This window comes from Lactuca serriola, chromosome 4, assembly GCF_051521515.1.
Source record: "Lactuca serriola cultivar US96UC23 chromosome 4, Lser_US96UC23_V15, whole genome shotgun sequence".
NCBI lineage: Eukaryota > Viridiplantae > Streptophyta > Magnoliopsida > Asterales > Asteraceae > Lactuca > Lactuca serriola.
In genome coordinates, this window is record NC_136411.1 from 187781483 (window position 1) to 187796300 (window position 14818).

Below are 14818 nucleotides of genomic sequence, written 5' to 3' on the forward strand. Positions count from 1 at the left end.
AGTTTATTTGTATCACATGTGTCGTGTAACATCCCAAAATTTGAGGCCAAAAATTTCATTTCTTTAATTAAGTGATTTATAAAGTGTTTATTAAAACATTGCCAAGATCATGTCAATACATAAAACCATACTATCATGTTTCAAACCAAATCATCTTGAAGTAACAAAATATCATAGTACAATCCCAGAAAACTCCAAGCGGAAATCATGTGTGTGTGATGCGCTGCTACACCGCCGGCTCCTTCCCCTTAGACGAAGAAGTACCTGAAACTAGAAACTAAAAATGTAAGCACGAAACTTAGTGAGTTCCCCCATCATACCACATACCATACAATCACATAGCATATATACTATCGAGCAATTATGGGGCGCCCATCCTACCCATGTCAAGCCATTCTGGGGTGCTGACCTACCCATGTCAAGCCATTCTGGGGTGCTGACCTACCCATGTCAAGCTATTCTGGGGTGCTGACCTACCCATGTCAAGCCATTCTGGGGTGCTGTCCTACCCATGTCAAGCCATTCTGGGGTGCTGACCTACCCTCCGGTCTATCTCAATCGTACACGGGGACTATTTCACCCCTACTACTAACACATAATATCATATCATAATCATGTTGTCAGACATATCTGGGGTGTCCGACCTACCCATTGGTCCTAGCGACCGAATCGGGGACTAGTCCCCCTTCTACTGATACCATCTCACATACATAACAACTAGAAAACTAGCATACTCACATATCTAGCAATCTAGCATACTCACATATCCAACAAAAACAGACCAGACAATTACCACAAAGATAATCATCCACAATTACTAGTGGGCCAACCTTGGTGCCTTAGACCCACTTCTACTGGAAGATAACTCACCTAGATGTCGTGTAGTGTCTGAACTGTCCTCGGCGTGAAGGTCGGTTCTCCTCGACTCCTCAATCCCTACACGACAATTCTCAAGTCATCAAACAGAATAAATAACCCTTGCCCGGGTAAATGCCAAAACCAGGCAAAGTCAACACTGGTCAAATTCAACACCCAGATAACCTGACTCGCCGAGTTGGTCTACCAACTCGTCAATGTTGGGGTTGCAAAGTTATTCATTCATGACTTTGTAAATGTTTGACTTTTGTAAAACCCACTTGCATGTGGTGCTTTAGCCATTAGACCCATTTGATTGTTAGAGTGAGAGAGAGACTTGTAAACACCTCTATATAAGGTGGGTTTGTCCATTTGTAGAGGTGTGCTTGAGAGATGTAAAAATGAGTGTGTAAGTGTGTGTTATTTATGTAGTCTAGATCTAGATCCTTTTTGTAACACCATATACAATCAATACATCTCTTAAACACCCAAATCACCATGTTCAATTGTGCAAGCTTTAATTCCGCATGCCAAACCATGTTCTTTGTCACTACAATTGGTATCAGAGCGGGTCTTCAAGATCAAGGTGATTTTTGAAGAACGATTCTCGGTTTGGCAACTTTTGTCACAATTTGAGCAATTTTGGTGAGTCTCTCTCTATGATCTCTCTTAATTTCATTGAATTCGTGCGTTGCGTTTATGATTTTTGATCGTTTTGCCTCGGATTGGATCGAGTTTGTTTCAAGCCTAATTGGAGATCCAATCTATTTTCTTTATAGATCAATTTCTAACCAAAATCAATATCAAATTCATTTACTGTTCTTTTTACTATTCGAGTGCCCAAAAATCCGATCTTAAAATTCTTTATAGATTTGAGCCCAAACAGTTTTGATTCCAATCTATAATCATATACTGTTCATGACCGATTTCTTTGAAGCCCAATATGTAAGTTGTTTACTGTTCAGTGTTCATCATTTAAGCCCAAATCGTATCTAATTGTTCTCGTTCTTCATCATACAGATTCACAAATATCTTTACACTTTCACTCATTAACAGACTTGAAAACAAATTATTTCATCAGATTCGTTCTTTGAGTTTAGTGATTATCGCAATTCTTATTGGTCAAAGCTTCAATCACTCATGTATTCAAGCTATTTGATCTATTTTTTATGGTTGAATGACGATCAACTTCAATCGATCTATTGATGTTCTTGATTTCATGAATCATTCGATTCAAGATTAATTTGTATCCAAATTTTTAGATTGATTTGTGTTAATCAATCTTGTTTGAACAATCGATTTTGGTTATTGATTTAATCGGTTGAAGTATTTCAAGAACTGGTGAATGAAGAGTAAAAGTCGATGTTTTGGGTGAACGAAGAACTGTGAGAATGATGATATACGAAGGCTTGATGTGCGAATGGTTCCACAGTGATCGATAATTTGGGAAGGGAAGACTTGTAAAACGAGATCTGTGATTTTGAATTTGAGGTCAAGCATCGATGATAAAAACGAAGCCCTGTTTAATTGTTGATGTGCAAATGATCGATTGTTGATTTTGGGTGTTAACCAGTCAAGAATCGATGCCGACTGGAAAGATCTTGGAGTCGATTTTGGAATTGAGGAATAATGTTCGCATGATTGGAATCGATAATCGAGTGTTGTGTTGTGTTTGACATCAAATCTGGTGTATTTGGCTAAAAATCGAAGCGTGAATGGATTGATTTCGGTTGTTGATAGTTTGAAATCGATGAAGTCTAGAATCAATCTATGAATAGGTACTAGGAATTCGATAATTGGATACGTGTTTGATTGGATTCAATTTGCGAAGGATATATGTCGAGTTTTTGGAGTCGGAGATCTGGATTGGGTTCGCATCTATAGAATGCGAAGAGAATTTAATGTTGATATTCAGTCCGCATTTGGTGAGACAAGTATGTGGTTGATGATTTTTGGTTGGTTCGCATTTGAAATCAGTGGGTTTCGCATCTGGGTTCGCATATGGGTTTCTCAAACAACTGAAATGCGAATCTCAAACAACTGCTTAATTTCTCAGTTAATGCGAATGAAGACAACTGAAATGCGAATAAACTCAAAGACGGATGGATACAAGATGCGAAGAAATTCAATGAAAATGCAAAGAAAATGACTGGAACATGCGAAGAAAGAGGTATGAATGAAAATGCGAAGTTTTTACTGTATAAATGCGAATTGGGGAAGAAAGCTAATAGTTTCGCATTTGGTCCCTGATCTTTTCACGAAATAATACAAGTGGTCCAACTTCGCAAAATGGGGTAATAAAAAGACGAAAGTGTAGAATTTTCATTTCGCATCCCTGCAGTCTTCGCAAGATGGCAAATTTTACCCAGTTTCGCATTTGGGGTAAAAACTTTGAGAAATTGGAATATTTTCAAATCTAGTCCATGCAGTTTGTGCGAATTTACACATTTTACCCAGTTTTGCAAATGGGAGTGTGTTTCGCATATTTGGCTGTTTTTGGTGCAACGGGTCACTGCAGAATTTTGAAATTGACAATTTCTATCCATTTTTGAGAAATTATGTCAAAGGCGATCCGTGAACGATGATAAAAATTCATTATTTTTTGGATTTTCCGGATTGAAGCACAAAGTTTATGCCACATGTTAAGGGGGAGTTTTGACATGAAAATTTCTGAATAGAGCACGTTCTTTTTCCTTGGAGTTTTATAATCAAATTTCGATTATAAAAAGGGGGAGAAGTTTTATATGGAAATTGGAACTTGAATTCTTCATATTACGCGGATTTGAAGACCGAAGTGATCTTGAAGTTTTAAAGCTCACGAGATGATGCAATTGGAAGTTCGGAAGTGATAAATTCGAAATGGGTTTGGAATTATTGAAGATTTTTGGGGTGTGTTTTTATGCGCAACTTTGGGTGATTATTTGGAGTTTGGAATACTCTTGATCATTCGTTGCTGCTCGGATTGTATGGTCTCACATCCTAGAGCCCAAATTGAAGAGTCATGGAAGAATTGAAGATTGAAGTTCGTTTCAACATGTGTCACCTTTGAGGCTCGAATCGTGTAGTGCTTGATTTTGGAAGATTTGAAGTGGGTCATTCATTCCTAACTTTGAGGGGGAGAATGTTGGGGTTGCAAAGTTATTCATTCATGACTTTGTAAATGCTTGACTTTTGTAAAACCCACTTGCATGTGGTGCTTTAGCCTTTAGACCCATTTGATTGTTAGATTGAGAGAGAGACTTGTAAACACCTCTATATAAGGTGGGTTTGTCCACTTGTAGAGGTGTGCTTGAGAGATGTAAAAGTGAGTGTGTAAGTGTGTGTTATTTATGTAGTCTAGATCTAGATCCTTTTTGTAACACCATATACAATCAATACATCTCTTAAACACCCAAATCACCATGTTCAATTGTGCAAGCTTTAATTCCGCATGCCAAACCATGTTCTTTGTCACTACAGTTGAGTCCATACTCCATTAACCCAATCCAACCCCGACTTCACTCGTCGAGTCTAGTAAGAACTCGACGGATTCTCCTTCATTCAAACCATCGGGACCATCTTCATCCGACTCGTCGAGTTGTATGAACAATTCGTCGAGCCCATCTTCAAAGATTGGGAGATTGCCTTGGACTCGTCGAGTCTGTTCTAGCACTCGTCGAGTCCCATGACTTCCAGGTCCAAGGCAAACCCCCTAGTAGGCTGAGCATTCCTTTCACTCAACCAAAACCATTCCGGAAGACGTTTTTTGGAAAAAAAGCGTCTCGACTCGCCGAGTCACCCAAGTGACTCGTCGAGTCCCTCCTTGTCCCATACTATACAGTCAATTTCAGTGGGACTTAACACACCAAAACCATAGATCTGGCCTCCTAATATCCATTTTACACATAAAGTTCCAAACTTGGTACGCATGCAAGGGGTCTTTGGCCCAAAAAGCCATAAAAGATGGCCTCCAAGGTACATGGGGTGTTCATGGCAACAAAATGGGCACCTTTATGCCATAAAACCACCCAATAGACCTGGATCTAAAGCATACACTGACTTCCAACACTAAATCCCGAATACAACCTCTCTAGGGCTTAAAAAGATGAAGGAAAAAGGCCCAAAATCAAGATCTATAGACAAAGGTTCAGCTTCATACCTCCAAAAAGCTGAAAATGAGCTCCAAACTCTGGATCTTCTTGTTTCCCCTTGGTCTCACAGGCTCCTTTCCTCTTCTCAAGCTTCACAACCCACCAAAAAGCACCAAAATGGCCTTAGAACACACAAAAATGGCTAGGGCTTCGATATGATGTCTTCTGGGAGTATAAGGGATGATGGGGGCTGAGATAAGGCATTTAAATAGGGTTTAAACCCTTAATTTAGGGTTTTACCCAAACAGCACCTACTCGCCGAGTCAGTCTTCCGACTCGTCGAGTAGGTCACTTAAACTGCCTGTGGATTTCGACTCTACTCGACGAGTTGGGCCTCCAACTCGTCGAGTCCCAGAGAAAAACACAAGAAATGCTTGAATAATAAGACAAACTAGGAATCGGGTGTTACATGTCGATACGAAGCTACATTAAACTGAGAGTTTAAAGGGGATGTAGATTACTAGTGTAAATAAATATAAGGTTTGTTTATGTTTATGTTTCTGTATTGATGATGACATCGCAAAGTTTTAATATAAACAAAAAATACATTTCTTCGGAAATGCTTTGATAATATATTTATCATGTTTTTTAGGAACTAATTTCGCAATATTATTCTTTAAAAAGGATACTCTGATTTTCAAATAAGCATAAATAAAATTTTTAAAATGACCGTGAATTTGAGGATGTCACATTGTCTCTTAATTCCTTTTGTCTAGAGCTCGGTTCCAGGTCCAAATTAACATCCTAAGTCATAAAGTTTCCAACTTTATGATTTTGCATGTCTACGAAGGGTCCAAATCCAAAACCCTAACTTATCATAAGATTTTAAGCTTCATAACACATGCATGAATGGATGAATAAGACCAATAACTCCTTTTTTAGGACTTAACACCCTCATATACACCTGGAAATGCACCTCACAAGATCTGGAACAACCCACACTCAAATGAACCAATTTGTGGGACAAAAAGGACATAAATTTAACACCTTGAACTAAATACAAGGAAATAATCATAAAGCTTCTAACTTTATACCTTCTAGAGATGAATGATGGAGAACTTCCAGATCCAAAGTTGCTTCAAGCTTCTAAGCTCTATCACCACCTTCTTCTTCTTTCAAACGTACCAAAAAGCACACTCTTTGGCTCATAAGGCTCAAATTAGGGTTAGGTTTCAAGGGAGGGCGTTGGGAAGATGGAGGCTGAGAATGGAAAGGGTTTGGGAAAATTAAGGACCTTAAATAGGGCTCAAAACCACGAAATTAGGATTTGGGATCTGGTTGTGCATGCCCAGCGTACCAAATGGTATGCCCAACGTACACTCTTGAATGCGTGTCTTCAATATGCTGGTACGCCCGACGTACTACCCTTATTCCCAAAATCAACATACTTTCAAACTATTTCAACTTCTTCGTTTCAACTCTAATGTTAGCATTCTTTATATACACGGGAAGGTATTGAAGAGCCCCACAATATTATCTAAATATTTTAGACTAAAAACTTCTTAAACAAAAATTCATATTTCATGCAAGAACCCGACCTATGACTCTTCCCTTTCTACCCTTCGGCCCAATACACAATTCAATGGTTAAATCTCTTAACCAACATTACCTCCTTCCAAAAGGTCTAAAATTTACCTCCTTAAGGCCCAAAGCGTTTACACAATCGAATTCCAGCCCACGACCCTAAAATAAGAAATGACAGGGAATAGGATGTTACAATAAATATGTTAAATTTTAGAATAAAATACTAAATCGTCTCTGTGGGTTAGTTAAAATTGAACGTTTAGTCCCTATCTTTTATTTTGCACTAGGTCCATCTTTCTGTTTGATTTTGTTGTATTTTTGGTCTCTCGTAAACAAAAAATAGAAACTATAATGCCTTTTGTATATTTTTTTTTCATTTTTTTTATTATTTATTAATTAAAAAATATACTAATTTAATAGGTCCCACCATCACCACAACCTCTCAATGCCAGCCATCACCTACTAACATTAGCAATCCACCAGCCACTGGAAACCACCACTCCTCGTGACCACCCGTCGCCACCTACCCACCCCTTCACCTCCACTAACCACCATTAGTACACTCTGACAGCCACCGATTAATCAACTCTAAAATATATCACTCCACACCACGACTATCACAACTAGTATAGACCACCACCACCATTGTCATAGACGGACACCAATCAGACAAAAAATGACCAAAATTAAACACAAATATATCATGCATTTCCCTTTTACTATTCCAGATAAGATTTGAATATGTTGATTCTTGTTTCAGAAAGAAAAAAACGATCATTCATCAAAGCCTCCAAGGAGTAAGAGTGTCTGCGACGACATTTTCCGATGAAAAGAAAGGCTGCCAGCGGCGGAGCACAGATAGATCTAGCGGCGGAGCATAGATAGATCTAGAGGTGGTGGGCTGAGATCTAGTTGCGAGAGGAAAGGATGTTGGTGATAGTGTGCAGATCTGGCGGAGGCAACGAAGGAGCATATGTGGAGAAAAACCAGAGGAGATAAAGGGAGCAATCACCAGAGAAACCAAATCGACGACGACAACAGAGAAAAGCACAGTGACGTTGAGTGTTAGATTACTTATGAGGGTTTACCGGTTTAGGGGAAAAGATGATGGAGGTGGGTGTGGGATGGCGGGTGATGGCATGTGGTGATCGTCGGCGTTCTGGTCTCACCATAGATGGTGATAATGAGTTAGGGGGTGAGTAAAGGCATGGTATTGGTGGTGAATGATCTGTATAGTGAAACATGGTTGAACACGTGAGAAGACAAATGGGGTAGGTGTGGGACCAAATTTTTTTAAAAAGTTAAGGGGGAGGGGGTGTAAACTCGTATTTTATTTATTAAGAAATATAAAACTAATAATAAAAATAAGTAAAAATATAAATTAGAGAGGGAAATATAGTCTTTTTCATGTCGGATATAGACAAAAATGCAATAAAATCATACAATGAGGACGGTCTCAGTGGAAAAAAAAAAGGGACCAAAGACACAATTTGGATCAAACCATAGAGACAATTTTAGTAATTTATTCTAAATTATATTTCAAATTAATGACCGGTCGATCTTAACTGTTAAGCAATCTATATCTAAAAATAACAAAAACAATAGCGTAACATCAAATTCCATGAAACCAATGTTGTTTCTACGTTGATTTAGATGAACAATACTAAAACAAACATCATATCAATCAAAAATCAAATGCTATACCCCCCCCCCCCACCCCCCCATATTGATAATCCTAACACCTTTTTCATTCATCACGATTCACGAGGAAATGATGTTTCTGGTGAACTGTCGAGAGATTTATTTTCATCCTCATTCGAAGACACCACCGGGATTTTAACCGCACTCCTCTCCATCTCTTTCTCAATCTCTTCCTCTCGTCTCAAAGCAGTGAATTGTGTGTCTAATGACTTTGCTGCCCCTAACCATGCTAAAACAATCAATAGTAGTATCCCACCAAGATATGGGGTCGAGTTTGCAAGTGATCCAAAAGTCAAAATCATGAATTGTTGGATCAATGCACCCCCAGATTTCCCTAATGGATTACACACCACATCAATCGCCGCCTTACCTTTAACCTGGCACAAAAATTCCAAGAGTTGTTAGTACATGGCATAACAAGTTGTAGTGTGTTTCACATGAATTAAACTAGAACCAAGACCGAGGACATATGACATATGAAATTGAACAAGGAATGATATCAATGGGACAGTGTATCCCATTGTTATACACAAGGGGACAATCTCAATCTTTCATATGTGAAAATAACGTAAATACCCTTTTTCATCCTCATCGTCGTAAATATATAGTTCTAAAAAGTTTTCTAGTCCAGTTGTACTCCATTTAGCATGCATTAATTAGAAATGGTACGATTGTCAATGGGACATTGTCGTACACAATAAGGTGGGAGAGAGACTAGTTCTCAATCTCTCTAGAGCTTGTCTATGTAAAAAGACGTAAATACCCTTTTCAGTATAACCATCATAAATAGCACTAGGAAGGTAAATATCGAACCTTGGTGTCTTCATCCAAAGGAATATAGGCCATTTCTTTGCATGGATCAAAGAGACTATATTTGGCGCTTTTGCTAAATATGTTTTGCATGGCACCCACGTAGACAGCTGCTAAAAGCGGAGTGATTCCAAACTTCATAAGACCTGGTCCAAGTGGATCACCAAACAAAATCAAAGAAAAGAATCCAATCCCAGTTAGCAGCAAAACTGTAGGCGTGATTTTGGCTGCAACACCCCATCCATATTTGTTGAAAATCCATTGACTTAATAGCATCATTGTGAACGTTGTTATTCCAGTTGCAGTTGAGAAATCACCCATGAAAGAAGAGTATTCATTCGGACTAGGAAACTGAAAGATCAGAACAAATTAAACGAATGATGCCACATTTATAACAAATAGTCTCTTCTAATAAACTGTTTTAATGATTCTAAATAGAGTTGATCACAAAAATTACCAAACATGAGAACGCCATATCACAAAAATAAAATGGTCGGGTTTTTTTTACAACATTTACCACCAAATAACCATCGCGAAGAAAGTGTTTGTTAATTCGTGAAATTGTTTTTCCTAACGTCATATTTAGCATAAGTGACATCAATTTTCAAGAAAATAATGTTATTTCGTGGAAATATAAAGTCAAATTCGAAGATTTTTTTTTCCGCATAAGTGTGTTTCTTTTAAATTCTATAAACAACTGGGGAAACAATATTGCTACATGAACATGAAAGCAAACGTGAACCTAATTTTATTAACATTCCAAATAAATACTTAAGTTTGCTAGTTTCATGAATTCTTTTTTATTTCAAGAAAAAAAATATTGAAAAATTTTGGTTGTGGAAAATTAATTTTATTTTCCTAGAAATCATTTTCAAAAAATGGAGCTGAATTTTCATTTTCAATTTTCAATAAAAGAATTTAGAAATAACTTTTGATTGAAACTAGTGGAGTTTTCATTTTCCATTTCAAAAAATTAGAAAACGTGTTTAGTTGTATATTTTTTGTCTTTTTTGTTTTTCCAAATATTACAATATTAAACAATATTAATCAACATAAACTTTAAAGTATAATTAAAAGTAAACATAAAAAAAAACATTTTCAAATAAGACAATTTTTATTACTATAATGATATTAAGATTGCAAACATCTCTTACGATAGGGTAGGTGTAGGTGTAGGTGTGGGGTAGGGTAAAGCTGGTGTGAGGTGGGGTAGGATAGAGGTGGGGTGGGGTAGGGTAAGGTAGAGGTGGGTGTGGGGTGGGATGGGGTAGGGTAGGGTAGGGTAGAGGTGGATATGGATGTTAGGTTGAGGGTGTAACGAAGAGTGGGTGTGTTGTAAGGTTTATATTTTAGAAAATGAAAACTATGGAAATCAGTAAAAACCAGTTTTTCAATTTACATACAATTTGAAAAAATGAAATTTTCTATTTTTTTAGAAAACTTTAGAAAAATAAAGGCACCAAATGCTTTTTGGTAACTTTGTGATATATCATTCCATGTTTGGTGATTTTTGTGATTAAATCTTTTAAATATATATACCTGAGCTTTGAGCTTGGATTTCCATGTAACTTCAACAAGATTAATGCTTATACCATATGCTACAACCAACGTCGCAAGATCCCTAATGTAAGGTGAAGACGCCAAGAACTTCAAACTCTCCATTGTTGTCATGTTCGGTTTTTCCTGCAAAAATACAAAATCAAGCAAATTAATTAACGGGTGTTCGTTTTCATGATTCATTAAAAACTAAAATAAAATTAATTAACCCTTTTCGTTACCTTTTTCTTCTTGCTACGTGTAGGAAGTGGAACATAAGTATTAACCCACCAATAAAGGCCACAAATTGCAAACCCCATAAGCACGACGATGCTCATCATATATTTCAAGGAAATTGCCCACCCATCGACTCCTGGACCCAAGTGTTTTCTCATGTTCGAGAAGTATTTAACTGTGCGACCGGAGAAAATTAGAGCCACATTTGCTCCGAGCCCAAATAGTGGATAGAATTTCTTGGCTTCTTCTACTGTAGTTATCTGCGTTTTCACAAGTTTACTTTGAGTGTAAAAAATGGCATAAAGCTCAAAAATGATAACCATGAACATCTCCAAGTAGTTTATCAAAAGTTAGTTTATAAGTTAAAATAAGCATCAATCTTGTTGAAGTTAGATTGCAATATAAAATTAAGGTCATTTTTGGAATATTTATGAAAAAGTCCCGTAAACTTACAAGTAGTTTATCAAAAGTTAGTTTATAAGCTAAAATAAGCTATTTTTGTGGTGTAACAAAACAACAAATTACAAAAAATAGCTTACATGTTAGTTTATTTTTACCAAACAAGGCCTAAGTTTCAATGTTAGTATGTTATGTTTATTTAAATGTATAATCATATTTAATTGTGATATTTGTTATCAATGATATTATATTATGAATTAAACTCATCTTAATTTATGATATATATTATTTTTTTAATGATTATTTTTTGAATTTTTATAAATTTAATATTTTTTAAATAATTTAAGATACAATAACATATTATAATAAATTAATAATTAATTTGAAATTAAATATGTAACAAAATGACTATATATCATATTTGATAGAACATAAAATAGCTAGGAAGAATTTCATATATATGTCCGTGTTGAACATCAAAATATTATATTTACCCTTCACAAACATCAAAATATCATATTTGTCTAAATCCTATTTTTTATTAAAAAAAATAATATTTTTAAATCATTATATTTATCAATTTACTATTATACCCTATTCATAAAATTTTCAGTTCAACTTCAAACCTCCATATAAAAGAAAGTTGGTTGAAGTGATTTTTGGAAAAAGAATGATGGTTCTTCTTTGTTTGAGATGTATGCATATAATGTCAATGATTCTGCTAAGGTTTTTGGTATGAGGGAGAAAATTGTAAAGTGGGTTTGAAAGTGAATTGTTATTGAATCAGTTAAGAGTTTGATAAGTGATCAATTTTAAGAATTGATTTGAAAAAGATTGGATTCAATGGATATTTAGGTCATTACTTTTGAGTAGGATTTAAAGATGTCAATTACTTAGATTGTTTTGAGATGGTTCACAAATACATTGAACACTTTTGGTTTAGTTCCAAAAATCATCTAGTCAACTTCCTCTTAGATGAGATTTTGAAGTTCAATCAATCAATGAATGTTGGAGAATTTATGAAAGATATAATAGTTCATTACTAGAACTAAATATTCAAATTTATTGTAAAATGTAATGTTTTTTTTGTAAGTATGATATTTTGAATTTTATTTTAGAGTAAATATGAATTAGATTTTTGGTTGTATAAATATGATATTTTGATGTTTAACAATGACATACAAAATCTTCCAAATAACTATTATTTTTTAAGTTTTCATATACAAACTGCAAAATTACTTTCCTATAACCGGTCTCCACCACAAAAAGAAAAGTTCAGTTTGCTTTTTTTGTGTCTACGCAAAATATGGTGCTTTTTGCAAAAATAAAATCACAATTCTTTTTTTTTTTTTTTTTTGGGTGAAAGCATTGATGAAGTTATCTCATAATTTGCAAAATCCAAATTGCAAATTAGATGGCTATCTTGCCTTATATGTGAAATTAGTAGTCCTTTTGTTGATACAATCCTAATTTGGTATTTTTGTTATTAGCTAAAAATTAATTTTGTTACGGTTGTCTAATAATATAATTTATAAACTATTATAACAAAAATTCAAATCTATATAAAAAAATAAATATAACGATATTAGAAAAATATACTCGAAAGTTGAAATATTCTTTTTAATTCTAAACATAATATGATATACTGAAAATAAATTATCGTTTTCACCGAAACTTACACAATCATACAAAAATGGATTAACATCGTATAAGATAAACGAAATATTCGAAATGTTAGTAAAATACAAGTATACACATCTTATTATATCAAAAGATATTCAATCATGAATATTGTCCTAATGGGTCAATATGACCTACTATAACATGTTTTACACATTACCCTCCTTGTTTTTTTACAATATTGGTCATAGATTTAATTTCTATTATGAATTTTTTTCAAACAATTTTAAAAGTCCGTCCAAGTTTTTGTACAACTTTACTTCTACATGTTTTTCACTTTATTTTTTCCTTACAAAATTACTCTTTTATAACGTTTTTACATCTTAGCCTTTTATAAATTCGTTTTTACGAAATTAGTTTTTTATATAAATATGCATTTGATACAACTTTTAACCCCTACTTATTTTAACAAAACAAAAAATATTAAAAGAAATTACGTTTATAAAACATTTAAAAACAAAATTATTAAAAAAAAAGGCATAAATATATAAAAAGGAATTGAACCAAGTTCTTAAACAAAAAAAAAAAAAAAAAAAAAAAAAAAAAACCTTTACCAAAGTTATACTAAAAAAGGCGGGTAACCTTATGCAATCCAACAACCAGAAAAACGATATAATAAATTGGAAATGAACAAGATTTGATGAATAAGCAAATTACCTGATTAGCGAAACCCCAGAAGAGAACGGAAACCACCACACTCCCCCATAGCTCCGCCATGACATAAAACAAACAGAAGCTCCATATCCTCAGAATCGCAAGAGGTCCAAGAAACCGAGGACCCAAGAATTCAAGAAGTCGATCAGCAAGAGCTGTTGGATGAAAATAGCCACTGAGAGGATAAAAAACAAACCCAAAAGCCCCAAAGAAAGCAATAAAAGGAAGAATCACAGTGTAAAAAAGAGCCTTCTTTGACAACACGTTAGACAATTTTGTGTATAACAGCATAAACCCAATCGCCATAGGCAAATTAACCCAAGTTTTCAAAAAGGGAATGATTTCAGCACTTGAACCCTGGGCTGTTACTACTAAAACATCTTTGGTGTCCCTAAGAATTGTGTAATTAAAAAGTATACAGAAGAACATTAACCCTAAAGGCACGATCTTTTTCAGGGTCAAAACTTCGACACCCATAAACTTCGGCGATTCCACGTCATCGCCGCCGGGGAGGGCGGCGGCGGAAGCCTTGCAGACATGAAAAGTTCTGCTGTTTTGGGGGGTAATTGTTACAAAGGCGTTGAATTTTGTAAAAGTATTGAGATTTAGAGAAAACCCATTTGGGGATTTGGGTTTTAAAGAATTTGAAAGATTGAATCGTTGTCGGAGACCCTGTTGTGGTCGATTGAAGAGGGATTTGGATTTGGGATTTGAAGGGAGGGATAGAAGGCCTTTTGTTTGTATGAGTGCTTCCATTTCCTACACCTTTCTCTCTCTGATGAACTCAAAATATGTTCTTTAGAGTGTCGAATTTAAGAACCTCGAAGATAAAAATCTAAAATGGCATAAAAAAATGGCATCAAAGAGAGGAAGGGTGGGGAAGATGATAAGGACCATAAGGTGCTTTCGGAAGAAGGTTTAACGTAAAAGAAGGAAAAACTCCTGAAATAAAAATGGACTTATGAAGAAAAAGGAGGTGGAAAATATTGAATTGTTGCAAATCTAGCTATGAGAATTGAGAACTTTGTATTTTGTCCTGAAAAAACAGTTTAAGAAAGAAAATGAAAATCAGAAAAGAATCTCAAAAGCGCAAAGAATCATGTGATTGGAAGATTGGGCCCAGAAGTTTGGGTAAAGTAAAATGACTTAATTGTCCTTGATATTTGTGGAATTGTGGGAGTTTGCGTAGTGAAACTCGATCCTCAGAAATAGCATCGAAGTTGGTTTACCGGTCCCTCCTTTTCATTTATTTATTTATTTTTAATTTTTAATTTGGTATATTTTTAATTATA

At 35.2% G+C, this 14818-nt stretch overlaps 1 protein-coding gene across 1 annotated transcript; it reads right to left on the reverse strand.

The window, feature by feature from the left end:
- Nucleotides 1-8064: 8064 nt before the first annotated feature.
- On the reverse strand, nucleotides 8065-14580 carry NTT1 (nucleotide transporter 1). The gene is made up of 5 exons (XM_079040579.1): nucleotides 13530-14580; nucleotides 10799-11053; nucleotides 10560-10703; nucleotides 9024-9371; nucleotides 8065-8587 (listed from the first exon to the last, which is right to left on the reverse strand). The coding sequence occupies exons 1-5, from the start codon at nucleotides 14280-14282 to the stop codon at nucleotides 8264-8266; spliced, it is 1824 nt and encodes a 607-aa protein (XP_078896705.1). The 5' UTR covers nucleotides 14283-14580; the 3' UTR covers nucleotides 8065-8263.
- Nucleotides 14581-14818: the final 238 nt, after the last annotated feature.

Coding starts and splice junctions, on each gene's coding strand:
- NTT1 (XM_079040579.1), bottom strand. CDS start 14,282: ATGGAAGCACTCATACAAACAAAAGGCCTTCTATCCCTCCCTTCAAAT. Junction 9,372..10,559: donor AATCCAAGCTCAAAGCTCAG/GTATATATATTT, acceptor CTGATCTTTCAG/TTTCCTAGTCCGAATGAATA. Junction 8,588..9,023: donor CTTTGGATGAAGACACCAAG/GTTCGATATTTA, acceptor TTTTTGTGCCAG/GTTAAAGGTAAGGCGGCGAT.